The sequence below is a fragment of the Prionailurus viverrinus genome, chromosome B4 (assembly GCF_022837055.1).
Source record: "Prionailurus viverrinus isolate Anna chromosome B4, UM_Priviv_1.0, whole genome shotgun sequence".
NCBI classification, from domain to species: domain Eukaryota; kingdom Metazoa; phylum Chordata; class Mammalia; order Carnivora; family Felidae; genus Prionailurus; species Prionailurus viverrinus.
Window position 1 is genome coordinate 104,873,876 of NC_062567.1, and position 24,184 is coordinate 104,898,059.

The following is a 24,184-nucleotide window of genomic DNA, read 5'->3' on the forward strand; positions in this document are numbered from 1 at the left end:
GCGGATGGAACTAGAGTATATTATGCTAAGTGAAACAAGTATCAGCAAGACAAATACTGTATGATATCACTGATATGTGAAATGTTTTAAAAGTTTTTTATTTTTTTTTTTATTTTGACAGAGAGATCATGCACACAAGAAAGCTGGGGGAGTGGCAGAGAGAGAGGGAGAGAAAATCCCAAGCAGGTTCTTTGCTGTCAGCACATGGCCCAATGTGCACTTGAATACACGAACCATGACATCATGACCTAAGCTGAAATCAAGAGTCTGAGGCTTAGCTGAGTGAGCCACCCAGTCATCCTTTATATGTGGAATTTAAGAAACAAAACAGATGAGCATAGGGGGAGGGGGGGGGTGGGGACAAAGAAGGAGGCAAACCATTAGAGACTCTTAATTATAGAGAACAAACTAAGGATTGCTGGAGGGGAGCTGGACAGGGGATGGGCTTAATGGGGGATGGGGATTAAGGAGGGCACTTGTGTGATGAGCACTGGGTGTTATATTGAAGTGATGAATGGTTAAATTCTACTCCCGAAACCAATATTACACGATATATTAACTAACTAGAATTTAAATAAAAACTTGAAACAAACAAAAATAATAATAAACAACTTACATTAAAATATCAGTTACAAAAATCTGATTTTCTCACATTATAATGTGTCTAGACCTTAGAAAATTAATCATAAAATGACTGAGTTTTTCATGTAATATCTTCTTTCTAATTCCACTACGTATGATAATTTAAATCCTATTTACACACATATTAAACAAATTTTCATTTTCTTAAAATACTGTAGAGATCTTTACAGGCATTCTGTTGTCCAGTATCTCTCTGATATAAAATCTGCAACTGTTGGGGCGCCTGGGTGGCGCAGTCGGTTAAGCGTCCGACTTCAGCCAGGTCACGATCTCGCGGTCCATGAGTTCGAGCCCCGCGTCGGGCTCTGGGCCGATGGCTCAGAGCCTGGAGCCTGTTTCCGATTCTGTGTCTCCCTCTCTCTCTGCCCCTCCCCCGTTCATGCTCTGTCTCTCTCTATCCCAAAAATAAATAAACGTTGAAAAAAAAAAAAAAATTTAAAATCTGCAACTGTAATGAAATATTAAGGAAATCAGAAATTCTGTATCTTTCATTCCATAAATCTTTTTTTTCAGACATTCAGGAGAATTTCTTCTGTACTTGAGTGCAATGAGTAATAAGCTTTAATATTTTTAAAATGATTACACATTCATTTCACATTACAAAGCTCTCGTACAAAATTACTTCCTTTTACTTTGTCCCAAATATTCTGAATACTAGCAAAGGCTTAATCCCTATAATTTAATTTATCAAGGAGTAGCTTCTGCTCTCCCAGGTTTTATTGTTTGTATAGGGTTAAAATCCTACATTGCTCAATAAATATTTATAGATTTACTGGATATATGCCATTATCTTCTTTCATCTAATGGGTGACTTCAAAAATACAAAGGGACACAGAAGAAAAATAAATAACAGAGGATAAACTATGATAAATAACAGGTGGTGTGAAATGAGTTTTTAAAATTTATTTTTATTTTAATTAAGAACATTTTTTTTTCCAGCTTTATATCATGGCAGCAAAAAGATTAGATTTTTGTGTTTTCCTTTTGCCAGGGACTCTTATGCTGAAGAATTACTCCTTTAAGATCAGAAAAATAAAACAAAGGTATAAAAATATTACACAGATGTTGCAAACATTAAACAAACACTTAGGGCTGCCTGACAGTATTTCTGCTGCAATATTCTTTTAAAAATGTGTTTCAGTGAAAACCTTTTACAGGAGTTTTTGCACTGCCAACATCTCTTATTCAGGTTCCTAGAGAAATGAAATGTGGGTAGCAGTGACTAATTAAACTAGCAGCTACTGTTTCCCAAACAAGTTTGGACAGATTATATTTATGATGGCCAGATGAAATCAAAACCATTGAGTATAGTCAAAGTGAGACAATCTAAGAGGGCAACTGAGTTTTATCTGAAAGCATACTGATTAACCTGACTTAATAAAGTTCAATGGCCTTTGGTGGCCACCTACATTGTCAAGTGCAGATGAGGCCTTGGAGTTGCAAAGAGGACTCAGTGACAGATGGTGACTACACTTACCCTGGTGAGCAATGAGTAATGTACAGAATTGTTGAATCACTGTATTGTACACCTGAAACTAATATAACACTGTATGTTAACTATACTGGAATTAAAATAAATAAAAATGAAAACATTAAAAAAATTAAATATAAAACATTCCCAAAAGATTCTCTCTCAAAGAAGTGAAGGCATGTGCATTTACAGGTTGCTTTAGAGAAAATGGTTATTCTGTTTCCTTTTGCACTGCCTTGTAAAAAGTTCACAGGTCTCTGAAATATGAAATGTACTGAACAGATGGATGAAAAGACAAATGACTGCATTAGTAAATGACAGTGAGCCTTCCATAGGAGTGAGAGCGATGCAGGATCTTCAGTTAATTTATCTTTTCTTGATTTCCTCAAGGTCAAGGTAGTCTTTTTGCTATAAAGAACAACAATGATATGGTAATGCCTTTCATTTGTATAGCACTTTTTATTTGTCAAAGGATTTTTTTCCTGTTCTCACAATATCACTTTTAGGAAAATAGAACAGGTAGGCTATTTTTATACCCTTCAGAGAATTGTGCATGTAAGCCTGAACAAAATTTAAGGAAAAAGAAGAAAATGAGTAGCAAGTTGAGTATTGGGAATTCAGTGATCATTTAGGACATTTATGCTACAGTTAAAAATTGTGATTTTAATATTTTATTACTGCCACTAAAGTATACCCAAATCTCTAAAATTTTATTATCCACTTGCAAGTATTAATCAGAAGACAGAAATAAATGGTTAATTCAGTACAGAGGTCAGTGACATGAAGATTTTCAATCTTTTTTTTAAATCTCTCACAAATCAGTATCGTTTTCTTAAAATTTGCAAATGCAAGGTAGATATTATAACTGTTTACTGAATTAGTATTTTCTAAGCATCATATATGTATCTTTTCTATATAGGAAATTCAAAACATATAGTGATACTTCACATTTTGAATTCAGTGTATATAATGACATCCTTGAATTCAGAAAATAACTCAAGGTAAAGTTCTGAACTGCAGAATTTGATATTTTGAAAAACAAAATGAGAATTTCATGGAGTGATTTCTTATAATATTCCATAATTCTATGTTACATATAACCAATGACTTGAATAAGTTCTAAACTTAATTAATGTAATTCAATTTTTTTTTTTATTTTTGGAGTAAAAGAACACAATGTGGTTATTTTGAGAATTAGCTGGTTTCTTCTGGGTAAATTAAAGTCCAGTGATCACATTTTTGCATATACTCTATTCTTGATGTGTCTGAAGAAAGAAACAGTTAATGTGATTTGCAAAACCTAGAAGAAAAGGAAATGATAAGATATCAAAACAATAAATAAGAGTAATTCGCAGTTAAAACTTACAATACAATCCCCTACATGCATGTTTTATAGGGAAAGGATCAAAGAGTGGCCAACTTTTGAAGTAAGGTACATATGGTTGCCAATAAGAAGTCTGCAAAGTGAGTCTTCTAGAGCAACCCAGGTGTCACCAAGTTCATTTATGAAGGGACTAACGAATAGACTTCAATTTTAATTACATGAGCTATCATTGGGCTAGATGTCATGATGAACTGTGATCTGGTTTTTGTTCATCATCTGTGTCATCAGTCCTACAAAACTGCTTCATTTTGGTGTAGAATCATTAAAGATGGTGTGCAAAGAGTAGATGATAAAATGGACCACAGGTACTATCTCCCATTCAGTCTTGTCTTAAATACCCAAGCATGAACACAATGGGGAATAAACATTTTGAAAGAACATCATTAATGCATATAAAAATGTTTTAATCACCATTCTGAGACTATAGTTGTTACCAGTTGAAGAAAATTTATGGAACCTCGGGTCAATGCCTTTTTGGATCAGCATAAAATTAAATGCGGTATGCTATTCTGAACAAACCATGCATTATATATTCATTGCAGTGTTTTAGTCTACACTGTGATAATACATTCATTCTCACAGTTTTGTTAAATCCATAGCCTTCACCTGCTTTCATCAGTCTGCACTGAGACTGGAGAATGAAGTTCTGCTTCTGAGTCTCAAATCTGTAGTTGGCACCGTACAGGTCAGCAGGTCATGGAATGTGTCTGTTTTGCTTCCCATTGAATCTCTGACCATTAATACAGTACCTGACACACAGTAGATGTTCTCCCTCCTCCAAATTTATTGACTGACTGACTGAATGAATGAATGAGTATATGAGTAACTAGTACATTTACTAATGTCAAACATTGGTCTAGATTTCCAGTCTGCCAACTTGAAGACTGCCCAATGTGGGCTCTCACTGTTGAGATATGAAGTATTATATATATATATATAAATATATATATATTTATATATATATAAATATATATAACATATATATAAAACATGTATATAAAACATATGTGAAGTATATATATACTTATATATATTTATTATATAATATATATTTAATATATAAATTTATTATATATTTATATATATTTATTATACAACACATAATAAATATATAGAATATGTTTATTATATATTATTACATATTTTATACATATATAAATACTTCATCTCTCTCTCTCTCTCTTTCTCTCTCTCTCTCTCTCTATATATATATCACAAAGCAATGGAGTCACTACCTTCCAGGATGACCATTTATTAACAGGTCATCAACTTGGCTGATTTAAGGATATCACCCCTCTAGTTGGGACCCATACCTCTCTCGGATGTGAATAGTCTCAAGGTCCTGACTCCTTTTGTATAATTTGTCTGATTAGGACTCCAGCTGGTTTTTCTGCAGTTTGTTATGTATGGTTTATACTCAACTACTTTTTATCTTTAAACATATGAACAAAAGCTTACCTCTGAAGCCAAAAGTCCGAAGTTAATTCCAGTTAATGCTAAAGCATTAGCGTTATACCATGTGTTGATTTTATTTTCACAACCCTAATGAAAGAAAAGTTATTTAGACTGACTTGGGAGAGGAAAATGGTCTTATATAGAATTCTATCACAAAGAAGAAGAAACATAATACAGTAATTCACAAACTCTAAAAAGTCATTGTCTAAGTGGAGACTAGCCTTTTTAGTCCAGAGAACTTCCTCTCATAGCAGAACATCTCTGTTACTACTTTTTAAGTTGCTAAGATGTTGTGATGTAATTGAAATCAGAAATTTATTAAGTTTAGAAAGGGCTCTAATTTTCTGCACACTACTGTAATTCAGCAAGGTATGTACTATGACCGAAAATGATTATTTCCCAAATAGGAGAAGCTTAAAAAAACCCATAATGCTCTATTTATCTGTGAATGAATTATGTAAATAAAAAATGTGTCTTACAATTAGAATAACATCAGTGTGTGAACTATATAAAATGTTAGAAGTTCTTGGGATGGAAATCTTGTTGATCAGTATCCCATACCTGTAAGTAACAGACGAAACCCTGTTCTTGCTTCTACTACATTTATCTGAACACTTGTTCACTGCTGGCGTCCCCTCACTTCAGTTTTTGCCAATGCTCATACCTTCTTACTTCTGGTATTGGAGCTCCCTTACCAATCCTATATGCCAGAGATTGGCCAAAAGTGCCTCCCTTTTCTGCAGCGATTCAGTAAGGAGGGTTGGGGAGAAAGGTTGATGGTATCTCAAGCTCTAGGAGCACTTAAATAACATACTCTCAGAAAGTTAAAATAATAATTATTCATTAATTATGAGTTCAGTTTCATAAAGTAGCTTAAGAACTTAATCACTGTAAATAATAGTGTTTGTATATACAACTTTTGTTCAGCATTCTAAATTGACTTGCAAAAACAAAACAAAAAAAGGCACTGTAAACACTTGGAAAGCCTTATCTTTACCTCTATGTAAGTTGCATTCAGTGGCTCATCACAAAACCACTTTCTTAATGTAGAATTTGTGCAAGAACATGGCACCTGTTCTGAATTTTCTTTATTTTTATTCTTTATCCAGTCTGTGTAATTGTACTGGCCACAACACTGCAACTAGAAAAGAAATCTATAAATTTTACTATAAAATATTCAAAAGGCAGTTAATTGTGATTCCCATGTACGTTAAAATATTTTTTTCTGAAAAAGTTACTAATTCATTCTGCATTGAAATGCAGTGAATTACAAATATAAGTATAGTTTTGTTTGTTTAATCCATTACTTTGTTACTGCTTTTGTTGATGTTAACCAGCACTAAAGATCTTTACAATATAAGTGGGCTATGTTTGGATGAAATTGTTAGATCTGAATTTATCATAAAGGAACCCAGGATGGAAGGTATACCTGATTTACTGAAGCTACAAGCTATGTTTGGGACTGAATACAGAAAAGGAAATCACTATAGGCATATCTTTCTCTCCACTATAGCAGTAGCTATATTTTTTCTCCATAATATGCTGCCATTTTTATTTAATTATACATAAAGAGATACAGTGTTATTTTTACTCTCTTAGAACTAATATGTTAACTTGAAATTTTGTATTGTGTGAAAATTTTCCACAGAGAGTCAAAAAAGATGAAAAGGCAAACAGCCATAGAAATGATAAAACATTGGAAAGATCTCATTTCCAATCCCATGAAGTTGAATAGGGAAGATGTGAAAGAATCAACATATATGTTTGTCACCTAGAATGTAAGACAGAGTTGAAGTGAATACTTCATTGTTTTCTAAACTTGTTGTTGAATGTTATAACATCAGTACTGCCTATGTCACAATATGTACCAACAATCATGGAAATGTTGAATGACTGAAATAATGCTTTAGAGTGTGAGTACTGAAAATGAGTTCAGTCAAATCTACATGTCTTGTCTCAATTATACTCAGGACTAGGAACTGTAAGCTTGATTCTCATTAATAATAGCAATGTCACACATAGAACTTTTTTCTTGTTTATCAGTTTATGACCATAGGAAGGTTTGGTTCTCTGCCATCAGTCCTAATGCAATCTAGAGAGGCAATACATGTACACATCATATGCGTCAGGGGAAAAACAGTATGACTAAAAAAGCATTTATAGTTATATTTCAATTCTCCTAAAATGCCTTTCTGTTACTACATATACTAAAAATAATAGCTATTTCTTTTTTTAAATTTTTTTATGTTTATTCATTTTTGAAAGACAGAGAAAGACACAGTACAAGCAGGGAAGGGGTGGAGAGAGAGGTGGGGGGGGGGGTGTGGTGCACAGAATCTGAGGCAGGCTCCAGGCTCTAAGCTGTCAGCACAGAGCCCAACGCGGGGCTCGAACTCACGAACCGTGAGATAATGACCTGAGCCACCCAGGAGCTCCAATGATAGTTATTTCTATGTGAGGCACCTACTATAGTAGTTAGAGTACAAAATCTAGTGCTACATTGTCTGGAATTGAATCATGTTTCTGCAACCGAATTAGCTCTATGACCCTGGGTAAGTTAGTCAATTTCATAGTCCTTCATCTATAAAACGAGGATAATAGGTCTTACTTCATTGGGTTCAGAGGAGTAAATAAGTTGATACATATAAAGCACTTACAAAAAGTAAATACAAAAATTATTTTCTTTATCAAGCATTTACTAAGTTCCAGCTGGTGATCTATTCCTGTAAACCATCTGGGCAACTATACCCATTCCTGTACGCTGCCTAGAAATATTTGATGTGCAAAATAAGAATCATAATAACATTAGCTAGCAAGTATTAATTGCTCACTATTTTCCAGATCCAAGGCTTTCTGTACATTCTATATATTATTTCATTGATTCCTGCCAACCAGAGGTAAGGGTTATTCTGTCCATTTTAAGAATATGGAATCTGAAATTAATAAGGATACTTGTCCAGGGTCAAAAAGCTAATATGTAGCAAACCTGACATTCAGGCTTAAATGGTAACTACCATGTTTCTCTGCTGCTGGCAAGAACTGTGCTCAGACTTCTGTCCCACAGGTGCAGCAGGGAAGATTACCCCACCAACACTTTTATAGGTGAGACCAGGTTAAAATGCACATCAGTTAACCAAGAATCGAAGATCTAATTTACAAAAGGAGGATAAAACTCAAGATTTGTAACTGGGAACAATGCTATTCCTCTCATTCCTCTGTCCCATCTCCCACCCTTCCCCGTCTCCCTTACCCTATAGTGATCATGTTTGACATCTAATTTTTAGTTTTATTCTAATTTTCTCTTACTGTTTTCTGTAAAGCATTCAGAAAAGTCCACTTGGGTATATCTTCAGGCATATCTTTAGATCCATACTCAGCAATGATTAAGTCAACTTTATCATGCCATACTTGGTGAATCTGTTGAAAATTGCATCAAAGTCAAAATCTGAAATCCTATGGGATTTGTCTTTCTCTGATTTCGCTTAGCATAGTACTCTCTAGTTCCATCCATGTCATTCCAAATAGCAATATTTCATTCTTTTTGATGTCTGAGAAATATTCTATTGTATATATAATCACTAATTTGTACACCTGAAACTAATATTACACTGCATTTTAACTAACTGGACTTTAAATGAAAACTTGGAAAGGAAAAAAAGTCCAAATCTGAAGGAAACTTTCCTTATGGTTCCTAACAAAAGAGTATTCTAGTCATTTTGCTGTTCTCTGATTATTCCTGTGTTTTCTGTTTCTTTAACTACTTTTAGCAATCTCAGTGAGTGCTGAGGCATTTGGTGTTTTGCATTGTGACCTACAAGAGGAATATATGAGACTTATTTTATGGCTGATGAGAAAGTTATGTGCTATTCTCCTGAATGTCTAAGGATTCTGCTTTTCTTCTTGTACTCTCAGGAAAAATTGTGAAAATCTCTGAAATGGGCCGAAAAAGATTACTGAGTATCTTTTCAATGGAAATTAGGCTTTCTTTAGCATAACTTCCGGGTCTTCTTATTTCATGAGGGTCTGTATCTTTCTCAGTTTTTAACTTATTTAACAACTTTGTAAGTTGTAGGAAACTACTGACAACTGATGCTTTATCAGAGAAATGCAGATGAATTTTTCCTGGTGGGGGGCAAATGATATCTCCTCTACCAACTGTATTTTGTATATGTTGAGAGATAGCCTTTATAAGTGTCTTCTCTTTGGACTCTCCTTTGAACTGGTTTTTATTTCTTACTGATTCCCACATTAATCAAGATGTTAAATAAAATCACTGATCTGTGCTTGCTGTATATTTATACAAGAATTATGATTTTTAATTTAAAAAATTAAATTATGTTTTCACAATGCTATAACAAAAACAATCAGATTTGAAAGAATGGGGTGAACATGCTATTTCAAAACCTAGATATTGCAGAGGTAAATTTTAATAGTAATCTACTTAAATATTTAAAAGTTCAGGTGACTTTCATAACTAAGGTAAAACGTAGGAAGAACAGATACTATTCCGTTTTATGAACAAGGAGATAGATCCAGAATTTAGTTATTTGCTCTGTTTACATGAATAAGGATGTGGAGATGAGGCTTTTAAATATGGTTCATTTGAATTCTAGTTTAGTGATTTCTCATTGTATTATGCTATCTTTGAATAATGAAAACTAATTAACTGGTGGGAATACTACAACCATTAAACCATGTGTACAAGTTAACTCGAATGTAGTCACTTATATATCTATGCTTTAATGCATTTAAGAAGATTAGAATAATGTAGTGTTATTTAGATCTGTAAGTTATTTAATTTATTCTCTAAGTTAATTTTTATTTATTTTCATTTTTTAAATGTGCTTTTTTTTAAAAAAAAAGTTTGTTTATTTTAAGAGAGAGCATACGTGCACATGAATCAGGAAGGGGTAGAGAGAGAGGGAGAGAGAATCCCAAGCAGGCCCTATGCTGCCAGCATGGAGCCCTACCCGGGCCTTGAACCCACAGTGAGATCAAGACCTGAGCCAAAACCAAGAGTTGGATGCTTAACCAACTGAGCCACACAGGCCCCCTAATTTTTATTTAGACTAGAAAATATTTTTCCATTTTATATTGTTGTAGGATGGGGCAGGCTTATGTCCTTATTTACCCTCTGAAGCATTATTTGGGAGATCCAGAGAGCAGATAAATCACATCTTAGTACACAAGAGTATCATATCTAATCTCCATGACTTCTGTATAAAGAAAATCCCCTCACACATATTTATTTTGACAAGGATCCTTTGTAGCCCTAGTGCATCTCGAACACTGTTGGGTGCTGTAAGTGGCATAAAAGACTTAGAAGCTCCTAGGAGCTTAATCTAGTGTGAATGTAGAAGGAAAATTGATGTAAACAGAGCTGTTACCTCTAGATTCAGTTAATAAGTGTTTGAGTCCAGACTCTGTCATTTGGCCATGATGCATTTTAGCAAATATTTCTCCTCTCAAAGCCTCAGTTTCCTGTTCTAGAAAGTAGGACTAACAATGCCTCTCTAGGGGTTGTTGTGAGAATCAAAAATCTAATGCCTATAAAGTGCTTATCACAGTCTCTGGCACATGGTAATTATTCTCAGGTGATCATTTTTATTCTTAAATTAAGTAGAGATGAATATGTGAATAATACTTAAGAGAGCATGGACAACACTGATAAACTAAATTTAGGTGTTAAGGATCCTGAGGTGTTATATTCAAGTTCTATCACCAGATCCAAAAGTTACAGGCTGATTGGTTGGGATGTAGTGCTTTGCCACCATTACAGCTTTACAGAACTCACATACTGTGCACACACATACACACACACACACACACACACACACACACACGAGAAGACATTTTAGCTCTAAATGTCAGGCCATTAACAACAAGTCCTGGGTGGCTAGATATCCAGGATAGATGCCAAGCACAGAAGAGCAAATGAAGTTGGAGGGTGATGGTGTTCTACAGGAATGAGGTTTGGTCATTGCTTAGGACTCTACATATAGTGAGATTTTTGAAGGCTAGGAAGTGTAGGAATTGATCAGGGGTTCCTTTGAAATTAATTAAGGAAAGAAAGGGAGTTCTTTTTTAAAATATTAAAAAAAATTAAAGTTTTTTTTAATTCATTTTTGAGAGAGACAGAGTGTGAATGCGGGGGGAGGGAGAGAGAGAGAGAGAGAGAGAGAGAGAGAATCCAAAGCAGGCTCCAGGCTCAGAGCTGTCAACACAGAGCCTGATGTGGGGTTTGGACCCACGAGTTAGGAGATCATGACCTGAGCCGAAGTCAGACACTTAACCGATTGAGCCACCCAGGTGCCCCAGAAAGGGAGCTTTAAGTAGCTATTCAGTGACAGAAACTTTTGAAGTTGTCAGTTAGTGGTAACTCTCTAAGGGAGGTGGGTATTAACCATGCTGTACAGATTAAGACATAGGCTTAGGACTGCTAAGTAGCTTGTGGACCTCTAGTTATCTGCAGATCTGTATAACTTCAAGTCCATGCTCTTTCCTACAGGAAAATCTCCCATAATACAGAGACAGAGCATGGCTGCACTGAAACAATGACATTTCTTTTTCTTTTTTTGAATTTTTAAGTTTATTTATTTATTTTAAGAGAGACAGAAAGTGGGGGAGGGGCAGAGAGAGAGAGGGAAAGAGAGAGAATCCCAAGCAGGCTCCGCACTGTCAGTACAGAGCCCCATGTGGGGCTCGAACTCACGAACCATGAGATCATGACCTGAGCCAAAGTTGGATGCCTAGCCAACTGAGCCACCCAGGCACCCTGAAACAATTAAATTTCTTTAAAAATAGAGGGTAACCATTGAACTTAGTAGGTAATTTTTGTTACCCAAAGGTTTTTTTCAGGCAGTTTACTATGTTTTTTTTTAAACTTAATTTGATAAATATAAATCTCGTTGTGATTGATTATATCACTCATGACCATACCTGTACCAAATATTTGAATTATGCATTTCATTTCATTTAAATAACTAAATTTCAAATTCATACAAGTCTAAAGGTATTTCTTGACAAAAATAGAATATAGTAAGTCTATATAGAAAAATAGAATTGGGTTAATCATGGGAGCCAGGGTTGGCTGGGAGACAAATTTTGGATTCCCTACACCCACTATCACCCCCTCTTCCCCCATGTTCTTTGTTATTTACAACACTGTCAATATTCTGCTGAGTTAAAGACAAATTTCCTTATAGTCCACCTTTTTGATATGACCTTATATAGAATTCTGTAATATGTCCATTGAATCTTTTCCCCCACAAAGACATTTACCTTTCGCTCTTAATATAGGCTCATAGGTCTTAATAATTTAAGATGTCTAATGTTCTTTAGGTTTCAAATAAAAGGATGATCTTTCCATACCTCTTTTTTCTTTGCGAAGATGAATCCTGAAAGTACAACTTGAACACCAAAGGCCCACATTAACAGTGCTGCATACTAAAACAAAAGAGAAATAGAGGTGGTAACTGTGCTTCTACTATGTACTTTAGATGTTACAATGATGGGGAAATGCACATTATATGAAATATCCTGTCTTAAAATACACACAGGTATTGCTGGTTTCCAGCCCTCATATACATGAGTGATGTTATTCAAACAAAAAGGCAAAGAAAAAAATCATTGAACATTTGGATAAGAGTAAGACAGAAGTGATAGTATTCAGTGGGCACCCTAACAGACCGCTTGGTCTAATGAAATTGTTGATGATCTTCCTTCATTTGGATCTAAAACTGCCCTAGAGGGGAACTCACTTAGCTGGATCTCCACTTAACGCACCATGACACTAACACTAGAAAACTCACTGAATTGTGACCTATTAGGTGAATCCAAAATGGACAAAGTAACAACAACAACAGAAAATAACAAAAGTATCTGCTATAATAAGATTAAATTTGTATGTACATTTAAATTATTCCTTTGAAAACTGAAAATACTTCTCTTCAAGGCCAAATGAAATTATTTGCATGTTTATTTAACTATATTTTTTAAACTTACGGCCACTGCACTCTTCTTCATCATAGCAGCCATAGTAGTATATATTATCTAGAATTTATAATGATCTAAAAAAATTAGCAGTCTGAATATTTTACTAAAATATAAGAATGACTGTTAGTATTCTTAATTTCACATATTTTAAACATTAATACTTTAAAATAGTTAAAATTTATCCATTTTGAGTTTATTTTTGTGAATGGTGTGAGAAAGTGGTCTAGTTTCAACCTTCTGCATGTTGCTGTCCAGTTCTCCCAGCACCATTTGTTAAAGAGGCTGTCTTTTTTCCATTGGATGTTCTTTCCTGCTTTGTCAAAGATGAGTTGGCCATACGTTTGTGGGTCTAGTTCTGGGGTTTCTATTCTATTCCATTGGTCTATGTGTCTGTTTTGGTGCCAATACCATGCTGTCTTGATGATGACAGCTTTGTAGTAGAGGCTAAAGTCTGGGATTGTGATGCCTCCTGCTTTGGTCTTCTTCTTCAAAATTCCTTTGGCTATTCGGGGCCTTTTGTGGTTCCATATGAATTTTAGGATTGCTTGTTCTAGTTTCGAGAAGAATGCTGGTGCAATTTTGATTGGGATTGCATTGAATGTGTAGATAGCTTTGGGTAGTATTGACATTTTGACAATATTTATTTTTCCAATCCATGAGCAGGGAATGTCTTTCCATTTCTTTAAATCTTCAATTTCCTTCATAAGCTTTCTATAGTTTTCAGCATACGGATCCTTTACATCTTTGGTTAGATTTATTCCTAGGTATTTTATGCTTCTTGGTGCAATTGTGAATGGGATCAGTTTCTTTATTTGTCTTTCTGTTGCTTCATTGTTAGTGTATAAGAATGCAACTGATTTCTGTACATTGATTTTGTATCCTGCAACTTTGCTGAATTCCTGTATCAGTTCTAGCAGACTTTTGGTGGAGTCTATCGGATTTTCCATGTATAATATCATGTCATCTGCAAAAAGCGAAAGCTTGACTTCATCTTTGCCAATTTTGATGCCTTTGATTTCCTTTTGTTGTCTGATTGCTGATGCTAGAACTTCCAGCACTATGGATAAAGGACCTAAATGTGAGACAGGAAACCATCAAAACCTTAGAGGAGAAAGCAGGAAAAGACCTCTCTGACCTCAGCCGTAGCAATCTCTTACTTGACACATCCCCAAAGGCAAGGGAATTAAAAGCAAAAGTGAATTACTGGGACCTTATGAAGATAAAAAGCTTCTGCACAGCAAAGGAAACAACCAACAAAACTAAAAGGCAACCAACGGAATGGGAAAAGATATTCGCAAATGACATATCGGACAAAGGGCTAGTATCCAAAATCTATAAAGAGCTCACCAAACTCCACACCCGAAAAACAAATAACCCAGTGAAGAAATGGGCAGAAAACATAAATAGACACTTCTCTAAAGAAGACATCCGGATGGCCAACAGGCACATGAAAAGATGTTCAGCGTCGCTCCTTATCAGGGAAATACAAATCAAAACCACACTCAGGTATCACCTCACGCCAGTCAGAGTGGCCAAAATGAACAAATCAGGAGACTATAGATGCTGGAGAGGATGTGGAGAAACGGGAACCCTCTTGCACTGTTGGTGGGAATGCAAATTGGTGCAGCCGCTCTGGAAAGCAGTGTGGAGGTTCCTCAGAAAATTAAAAATAGACCTACCCTATGACCCAGCAATAGCACTGCTAGGAATTTATCCAAGGGATACAGGAGTACTGATGCATAGGGCCACTTGTACCCCAATGTTCATAGCAGCACTCTCAACAATAGCCAAATTATGGAAAGAGCCTAAATGTCCATCAACTGATGAATGGATAAAGAAATTGTGGTTTATATATACAATGGAATATTACGTGGCAATGAGAAAAAATGAAATATGGCCTTTTGTAGCAATGTGGATGGAACTGGAGAGTGTGATGCTAAGTGAAATAAGCCATACAGAGAAAGACAGATACCATATGGTTTCACTCTTATGTGGATCCTGAGAAACTTAACAGGAACCCATGGGGGAGGGGAAGGAAAAAAAAAGAGGTTAGAATGGGAGAGAGCCAAAGCATAAGAGACTGTTAAAAACTGAGAACAAACTGAGGGTTGATGGGGGGTGGGAGGGAGGAGAGGGTGGGTGATGGGTATTGAGGAGGGCACCTGTTGGGATGAGCACTGGGTGTTGTATGGAAACCAATTTGTCAATAAATTTCATAAAAAAATAAAAAATAAAAAAAATAAAATAAAATAGTTAAAATTTGTTTGTTTGATATAAGTTACAAATCTTATTTTTAGAGACAAATGTTTCAGAGACAAAAATAGGGTCTTTAGATCTGTTTGGAAGTTGAGATTTCTAATACTTCTACATACATCATCTCACTTAATCTTCACTAAAAGGAGATTTATAGAGACAGGAAAATTGTAAAACAATACTTCATTATAAAATATTGTAAGACAATATTTTAATGTAAAACAATAAAAAAATTACTGGGCTCCTTTTTAATGGAAAGCTGGTTGTGGTCCAGTGGACCTTCCCAGTTTTCTGATCCTATGGACATATGCAATGTTACCTTTGACTAAACTATTATTCAACTCTGTATGGGGTAAACTTACAGAATTCTGGTAGTAATACAAAAGTTCCTCTTCTTCAATATTACTTTGGCTATTCGGGATCTTTTGTGGTTCCATACAAATTTTAGGATTTCTTGTTCTAGCTTCGAGAAGAATGCTGGTGTAATTTTGATTGGGATTTCATTGAATGTTAGATTGCTTTGGGTAGTATTGACATTTTAACAATATTTATTCTTCCAATCCATGAGCATGGAATATTTTTCCATTTCTTCATATCTTCTTCAATTTCCTTCATAAGCTTTCTACTGTTTTCAGCATACAGATTTTTACATCTTTGGTTAGGTTTATTCCTAGGTATTTTATGATTCTTGGTGCAATTGTGAATGGAATCAGTTTCTTTATTTGTCTTTCTGTTGCTTTATTATTAGTGTATAAGAATTCAACTGCTTTCTGTACATTAATTTTGTATCCTGTGACTTTGCTGAATTCATGTATCAGTTCTAGCAGACTTTGGGTGGAGTCTATCGGGTTTTCCATGTATAATATCACGTCATCTGCAAAAAGTGAAAGCTTAACTTCATCTTTGCCAATTTTGATGCCTTTGATTTCCTTTTGTTGTCTGATTGCTGATGCTAGAACTTCCAATACTATGTTAAACAACAGCAATGAGAGTGGACACCCCTATTGTATTCCTGATCTCAGAGGGAAAGCTCTCAGTTTTTCCCCATTGAGGATGATATTAGCTGTGGGCTTTTCATAAATGGCTTTTATGATGTTTAAGTATGTTCCTTCTATCCCAACTTTCTCGAGGGTTTTTATTAAGAAAGGATGCTGAATTTTGTCAAATGCTTTTTCTGCATAGATTGACAGGATCACATGGTTCTTACCTTTCATTTATTAATGTTATGTATCACATTGATTGATTTGCGAATATTGAACCAGCCCTCCAGCCCAGGAATGAATCCCACTTGATCATGTTGAGTAATTCTTTTTATATGCTGTTGAATTTGATTTGCTACTATCTTGCTGAGAATTTTTGCATCCATATTCATCAGGGATATTGGCCTGTAGTTCTCTTTTTTTGCTGGGTGTCTGTCTGGCTTGGGAATCAAAGTAATGCTGGCTTCATAGAATGCATCTGGAAGTTTTCCTCCCCTTTCTATTTTTTGGAACAGCTTGAGAAGGATAGGTATTATCTCTGCTTTAAATGCCTGGTAGAATTCCCCTGGGAAGCCATCTGGTCCTGGACTCTTATTTGTTGGGAGATTTTTGGTAACCGATTCAATTTCTTCACTGGTTATGGGTCTGTTCAAATTTTCTATTTCTTCCTGTTTGAGTTTTGGAAATGTGTGGGTGCTTAGGAATTTGTCCATTTCTTCCAGGTTGTCCAGTTTGTTGGCATATAATTTTTCATAGTATTCCCTGATAATTGCTTGTATTTCTGAGGGATTGGTTGCAATAATTCCATTTTCATTCATGATTTTATCTATTTGTGTCATCTCCCTTTTCTTTTTGAGAAGCCTAGCTGGAGGTTTATCAATTTATCAATTTTGTTTATTTTTTCAAAAAACCAACTCTTGGTTTCATTGATCTGCTCTACAGTTTTTTTTTCAATCTATATTGTTTATTTCTGCTCTGATCTTTAAACAAGCAATCCTAAAATTTGTATGGAACCGCAAAAGACCGCAAATAGCCAAAGTAATATTGAAGAAGAAGACCAAAGCAGGAAGCATCACAATCCCAGACTTTTGCCTCTACTACAAAGCATTAATCATCAAGACAGCATGGTATTGGCACAAAAACAGACACGTAGACCAATGGAATAGAATAGAGACCCTAGAACTGGGTGCACAAAGGTATGGCCGACTAATCTTTGACAAAGCAGGAAAGAATATCCAATGGAAAAAAGACAGTCTCTTTAACAAATGGTGCTGGGAGAACTGGACAGCAACATGCAGAAGAATGAAACTAGACCACTTTCTTACACCATTCACAAAAACAAACTGAAAATGGATGAAGGACCTGAGTGTGAGACAGGAAACCATGAAAACCCTAGAGGAGAAAGCAGGAAAAAACCTCTTTGACCTCAGCCGCAGCAATTTCTTACTTGACACATCTCCAAAGGCAAGGGAATTAAAAGCAAAAATGAACTATTGGGACCTCATCTAGATAAAAACTTCTGTGTTGTAAAGGAAACAATCAACAACACTAAATGGCAACCAATGGAATGGGAAAAGATATTTGCAAATGACATATTGGACAAAGGGCTAGTGTCCAAAATCTATAAAGAACTCACCAAACTCCACACCCGAAAAACAAATAATCCAGTGAATAAATGGGCAGAAGACATGAATAGACACTTCTCTAAAGAAGACCTCCAGATGGCCAACAGGCACATGAAAAGATGCTCAATGTCACTCCTCATCAGGAAAAAAAATATCAAAACCATACTGAGATACCACCTCATGCCAGTCAGACTGGCTAAAATGAACAAATCAGGAGACTGTAGATTCTGGAGAGTATGTGGAGAAATAGGAACCCTCTTGTATTGTTGGTGGGAATACAAACTGGTGCAGCTGCTCTGGAAAACAGTGTGGAGGTTCCTCAAAAGATTAAAAATAGATCTACCCTATGACCCAGCAATAGCACTGCTAGGAATTTACCCAAGGGATACAGGAGTCCTGATGCATAAGGGCACTTGTACCCCAATGTTCATAGCAGCACTTTCAACAATAGCCAAATTATGGAAAGTGCTTAAATGTCCATCAACTGATGAATGGATAAAGAAGTTGTGGTTTATATACAAAATGGAATACTACTTGGCAATGAGAAAGAATGAAATATGGCCTTTTGTAGCAACATGGATGGAACTGGAGAGTGTTATGCTAAGTGAAATAAGTCATACAGAGAAAGACAGATACCATATGGTTTCACTCTTATGTGGATCCTGAGAAACTTTACAGAAACCCATGGGGGAGGGGAAGGGGGAAAAGAAAAAGAGAGGGAGGGAGGCAAACCATGAGAGACTGTTAAAAACTGAGAACAAACTGAGGGTTGATGGGGGGTGGGAGGCAGGGGAAGGTGGGTGATGGGCACTGAGGAGGGCACCTGTTGGGATGAGCACTGGGTGTTGTATGGAAACCAATTTGACAATAAATTTCATATTAAAAAAAAAGTTCCTTGTCCATAGCAATGCAATTCCTATTAATGGAAATGCAAACAAATACAGTCCATAGAGAATATAAATCTCCAAAATCTTATTCTCATTCAACTAGTTGTTACTTCTTACTGGTTCCCTTAATGATTAATTATTTAAATAAAGTCTCTGACACATATTTGTGCACATATATATGAGTCATGATTTTTACCTTTGAAAGTTCCCTTCTAGTAGTAGTTAGATATTTATAGTAATAAGAAAAATTCAGTGTTTTTTATTTGTTTTAGCACTTAGAGAGTACAGTGAGAGACTGCCCAAGAACTTCTAAAAGAGGGAAGTAAAACTTCCCCTAAGCCTTAAATTGTGAAACAATATTTATTCAACTGGAGTAAGGGTACGCAAAATCGCCATTAAGCCAAAGAAAGTGCTTAGGCGTATAAAATTTGCCCATAAGTTGACTGCATGAATTAACATGGTAATGTATCCATCAGAAAAGTATTGGTAAATTCAGAGAATAGTAAACGTGACATGATTGCAAAAAGTAGTAGTGCCCTTCATTGAAGCCTCCAGACAAGAGTGTGGTGTCTTGGCTTCAGGACCTACTTTGTGCATTCCTTTTGATGAGGTCTATCAGGCTTTCTCAGTTATAGGCCATTAATATCACAATCCCATAAGGCTGAAACTTATAAGATGTTTGTTTCCCTCCCTCTAGATTCCCCCCTTCTTTTGTTTTGTCAAACAAATACAATATTCAACTGCAGCCATTGTGTCTCTTACCAGGAAGAATGCAGAAATACTTAGCTTTTATGTAGCACTGAAAGGCTGGGTGGTCACTCTGGACACTGGTTATCAATCTACACTGCCTACCACGAAAACTCTCACTTTCCCAGCTCACGTAATCCTTCGGGGTCTACTCATTCTGCTTTTTGAATGGCCTAAGGTGGCAAAGGCAGATCTGCTCTTGTTTGGCAAGAGAGCTCCTGTGAATTAAAACTGATTTGATTTAAAGAAAATGGCAAAAGCCATATTTCATCTGAGCCTGTGAATCGTGATCTTTAGCTGCCACATGTGTGGTAAATGGCTCATGTTCAGGTCTATATTCCTAATTATAATTTATCTTTCCACATATATGGCTAGGGAGAGATAGTGTGCCAGCCAGATGCCAGAGTCTGGCCCTCTCAGCAGTTATATTTCCCTTTGTTAAATAATAAATTGCAATCTCAGTTATAAGTTAGCTTTCCACATGGCAGTCCCACAGGGAGATGTGCTAACTGAAGGACATGGTTTCTTTCGTCTTGCTAAGCTACATTGCTCATTGACTTTAATAGTTTATTTGGATTTTAGTCTTCAGATTGTTATGTTTGGTTAATTGTAGTTCACCCCAGGAGATGGATTCCTATTGACTTTGTTTGGAAAATTAACATCTAAGGGTGCAAGGGCAGAGGTCCAGATCCACGGAAAACTCACCAAGAACATTCTATCTAGAAAAGTTTCTTGAGAGGAGGTGCTTAATTTACCTTATTCCCTGGGAAACACTATACTGAGGTGTTATGGTGATGTAAATGATTATTGCTCATTTCGTGACTTGGACACTCTAAATCAAAGATACAGATTCATTCAGGCTGTTAAAATGAAATACATACCAGGATTAGGAGCCATCTGATTTCATTGTGAATTCCCAAATAACCCAAGAGACAAAGAAGAACAATAGCAGATCCAGTTCCAGTCAAAATTTGAAAAATATATACTATCAGGTGATTATTTTCATCTGTGGAAACCACAAAATAAATGATTATCAAGTGGTATCAAAATCCTACTTAATAATATATGCAGTAACCCAAGATTCTGTAAGCAGTTGTCGCCAACCAGTAGGATTCTCTTTCTCTCTCTCTCTCTCTCTCTCTCTCTCTCTCTCTCTCTCTCTCTCTTTTTTTACTTCATTCTGGAACCTCTTATTAATCTTGGTGACTTTTCTTCCATAATGACATGATAAAAAAATTCTTCAATCTCAAAAGATATCTTTCCTTTTATCTTATTGATCTTCACTGTCTTCTATGAAAGAAATTTTTTTCCCCTAAGGTGAAACTTTTATGTTTAATGTATATCCAAACACTTATGAACTTATTTGAGTATCTAATATGTGTGGGTCAATTTTCTTATAAGAAACTGAGTTTATTGGTAATATGACTGCATTGAAATTGTATTTTATTCTCTCTCCACCTAGACTGAGCTCTCTGTGCTAGAGACTATATATATTTATACAGTCAACAGACTAACTGTTAAATGCTTAGTGTTATGACACAGACTGTGGAACACTGAGTGCTTACCAAATATTTGTTAAAAAAAAAAGGAAGAAGAAATAAATTAAATATGCCCTAGGTTTTATGGGAGAACAGTGGAGGCAGTGGTGTGCTGGAGCCAGTTTGTTCTGGCTCATAAACGCCAACTGTTACATTTTCACAAAATTTGTAAGCCAACTTAGCTCACGGTGACACTGTGAAATCAGCCATCGTGACATTACGTATTTAAACCACAGAAATCAGTAAATACCATAAATCAAGACTTTCTCTCCCAGAACTGGTTGTTAAATATTTACCAGCACACCCCTGGGTACAAGAGCATCTGATCCAGGAGGGGGAGGAGGTTGGAGAGTAAAGGTAGGCAAGATTGCTGGAGAAGGCAACACTGAGCATGGGCTTTAAGTGATAACTGAATATATCTAGATTGGAATGATAGAACAGCACAGTAGGTGTAGGAAATTCAGCTTTGCTGGCACTTAGGGTTTGAAGCAGGTGAAATTGGGCAGGTTTTCAGGGGCCAAATTATGCACACTTTGTATGCTCTAACCCAGCCTTTCTCACTGAAATTAAACTCCATGAGGACAAAGTATTTACCTTTCTTGTACACTACAGTATCCTCAGCTTACAGGATCATGCCTAACATGTAGAAGACACTCTGTAAATACTTGTCATATGAATGAATAAGTGCAGTGGGGAGCCAGAGAAAAGCTTTTAATGTTGTATGGATGGATTTTCATCTTAAATTATTTCACGGGCCTCTGGAAGATGGTTGAGGAAGGAGATCAGAACACAAGGCTATTGGATGCTATTACTATGGCAGAGGGAAGATGGGAACCTCACATAGCATGGTGTTATTACAAATGGAGAGGTGAAGGCAGAATAGTGTTTAAAAAAGGGTAAGTTAATTTAAAGTTGCAGATAAAAGGGAGGGGAGGACCCAACCAGTTTCTTGCCACAAACTGGTTATTTTCAGTTCCATGTCTTGAAACCTTAACTGAGATTTCACTAAATACATACTTTCAAATATATAATTTTTAAGAGAACTATCTCTCAATTCCATAATGGAGGGAAAGAAGAAAGGAAATGACTTTTGCTCCACTGTAACTACTATGTTACCAAATTAGATGCTGTATGGGAAGTGCTTAGCCCAGTGTCTGGCACAGAGTCAACATAAATAAGTGGAAGCTCTTATTGCCTCTCTTCTGGGGAAGGAAAAAAAAAAGACAGAAAGGTTGTCGTAAGATCTCCACACACCCCTGTACTCTGAGCAAACCACTAATGCACTCAGACATCATGAATACTTTCCCATAAGCAAAGTATGCAAATGGAAGAGAATGAAGTTACTAGGCACTTAGGTGTAGCTGAAGTTTAAATTGTTCAATACTTTGTAGCACTTTATTACCTATTAAACTTTTTTACTCAGCTTTCATTTTCCTACAAACATATTTTATCTTACTTGAAATCCACTAAGAAAGACGTTGGCCTGCTTTTTGTCATATTTTTAAGGATTAACAGTACTGTTTAATAAAACTCACTGAGGTAATGGATATAATCTAAATCTGCACTTGTCTCATAAGGTAGCCATACCCAACAGCCGCATCTGGCTATTGAGCACTTGAAACTGTGGCTTCTTTCCCTCCCACCAAAGAGATGTATATAAAAATAATCTTTAGCCTATTAAACTTCAGTCCACAGTGACCACAGCATACCACAAAATGGCAAAATAAAGATTTTTTTTATCAAGTTACCTGCATTTAATTATTTTATTCATTTTGGATAATATTATATTTTATTTGTAACCATGTGATGGTGAGAGCAGATGGTAATTGAGTTTTAAAAGAAATTATTTAACCTGGGCACTATCAAATATGTGGATCTCCATTATCTTTCCATCCAGAGTTTATTAGAACAATCCAGTCTTCCATTTCTCTCATAGCTCTTGTCCAGCCAAAGTTCCTAGTTCTCTCTCACCAGATTCATTCTCCTTTATGGTCTTGGTTTTAAGTCCCATTAGTTAGAGATGTTTCTAAAACCAATTGGCAAAGAGCTTCATAGGGAAAAAATTGAACAATACTCAATGAAGTTTAGAGAAATACTGCCACCTGCTGAATAAATCATGTGTGCAATTATTTAAAATGGAATGCCTGAGTTCACAAAGAGAGCAAAAGAAAAATAGATACATACCCAAAGCTGTGAAAAAAATATTTCTATCTAATAAAAGCCATGCACCAAATCCCAATAATAAAAGTCCAAGAACCTACAGAAAAGACAGTCGATTATATTTTTGTGATTGCCAATAAAAATGCATTACATTTTCTTTACTAAATAATTATAAAGAGTCTTACCAAGAAAGCTCCATTAATGAGATTAAGAAAGTATTTAAAAATTAATATTTTGTTTTTTCTTAACATTCTTTTTCCCTCCAGATATTGGTGTTTCTGAAAAGATAACCACAACTTTTACTATTAAGTCACCACAGTACAACTTTAAATAGTTCTGCCTATTCACATCATTTATTTACACATTTTTCTTCTTATACCAGTTGTCAATGTAACATTCCCCTCCACCCTCCAGAATATAGGGACATGCTGAAGACATCTTGAAATGAGGTCTGTCTTTTCTATCTGCACCAGGGAGTTGAGAACAAGAATTTGTATAACAAATTGGCATTTGTATAACATGCTAATAGGCACCTTACTAAACTTCTTGAAGTTTTCAGAAAGTAATATATTTTATTTTGTTCTTATTTTAACACACCTTCCTTGCTGGGAAGCTTTCCTTCACCTCGGCTTGTCCCTCCCTTTTTTCCAGAATAATGCCTCTGTGAGACCTCTGAGTAGGTCTTGTGTACCAGTATACTCCCAGAGTTTAGCACATAGTAGCTACTCAATAGATACCTATTGAATGAATAAATGAGTAGATGAATTAGATTATTCTATTAGTGCATAATTTAGTTTAGTGTACAATGGAAAGAATAAAACCAACTTACGGCTGTGTTAATTAAAAGTTACTTATTTAAGGGTGCCTGGCTGGCTCAGTCAGTAGAGCATGTGACTCTTGATCTCTGGGTGGCTCAGTGGGTTGGGGGTCTGACTCTTGGTTTCAGCTCAGGTTGTGATCTCACAGTTTTTGAGATTAAACCTTACATTGGGCTCTGTGCTGGCAGTGTGGATCCTGCTTGGGATTCTCTTTCCCTTTCTTTCTGCC

The 24,184-nt window shown here is 35.7% G+C and overlaps 1 protein-coding gene across 1 annotated transcript; it reads right to left on the reverse strand.

The window, feature by feature from the left end:
• Window positions 1–3,279: 3,279 nt before the first annotated feature.
• Window positions 3,280–23,403, reverse strand: TSPAN19 (tetraspanin 19). Its single transcript, XM_047868272.1, has 8 exons — window positions 23,323–23,403; window positions 23,162–23,234; window positions 20,321–20,445; window positions 12,324–12,398; window positions 8,259–8,369; window positions 5,950–6,093; window positions 4,956–5,039; window positions 3,280–3,413 (listed from the first exon to the last, which is right to left on the reverse strand). The coding sequence occupies exons 1-8, from the start codon at window positions 23,386–23,388 to the stop codon at window positions 3,345–3,347; spliced, it is 747 nt and encodes a 248-aa protein (XP_047724228.1). The 5' UTR covers window positions 23,389–23,403; the 3' UTR covers window positions 3,280–3,344.
• Window positions 23,404–24,184: the final 781 nt, after the last annotated feature.

Excerpts from the sequence above, each read along its gene's own strand:
- TSPAN19 (XM_047868272.1), bottom strand. The coding sequence starts at position 23,388 with ATGTTAAGAAAAAACAAAATATTAATTTTTAAATACTTTCTTAATCTC. Across the intron at positions 20,446-23,161 it reads TATTTTTTTCACAGCTTTGG|ATGAAAATAATCACCTGATA; the intron begins GTATGTATCTAT and ends TGGTTTCCACAG. Across the intron at positions 12,399-20,320 it reads TCAGATGGCTCCTAATCCTG|TATGCAGCACTGTTAATGTG; the intron begins GTATGTATTTCA and ends CTTTTGTTTTAG.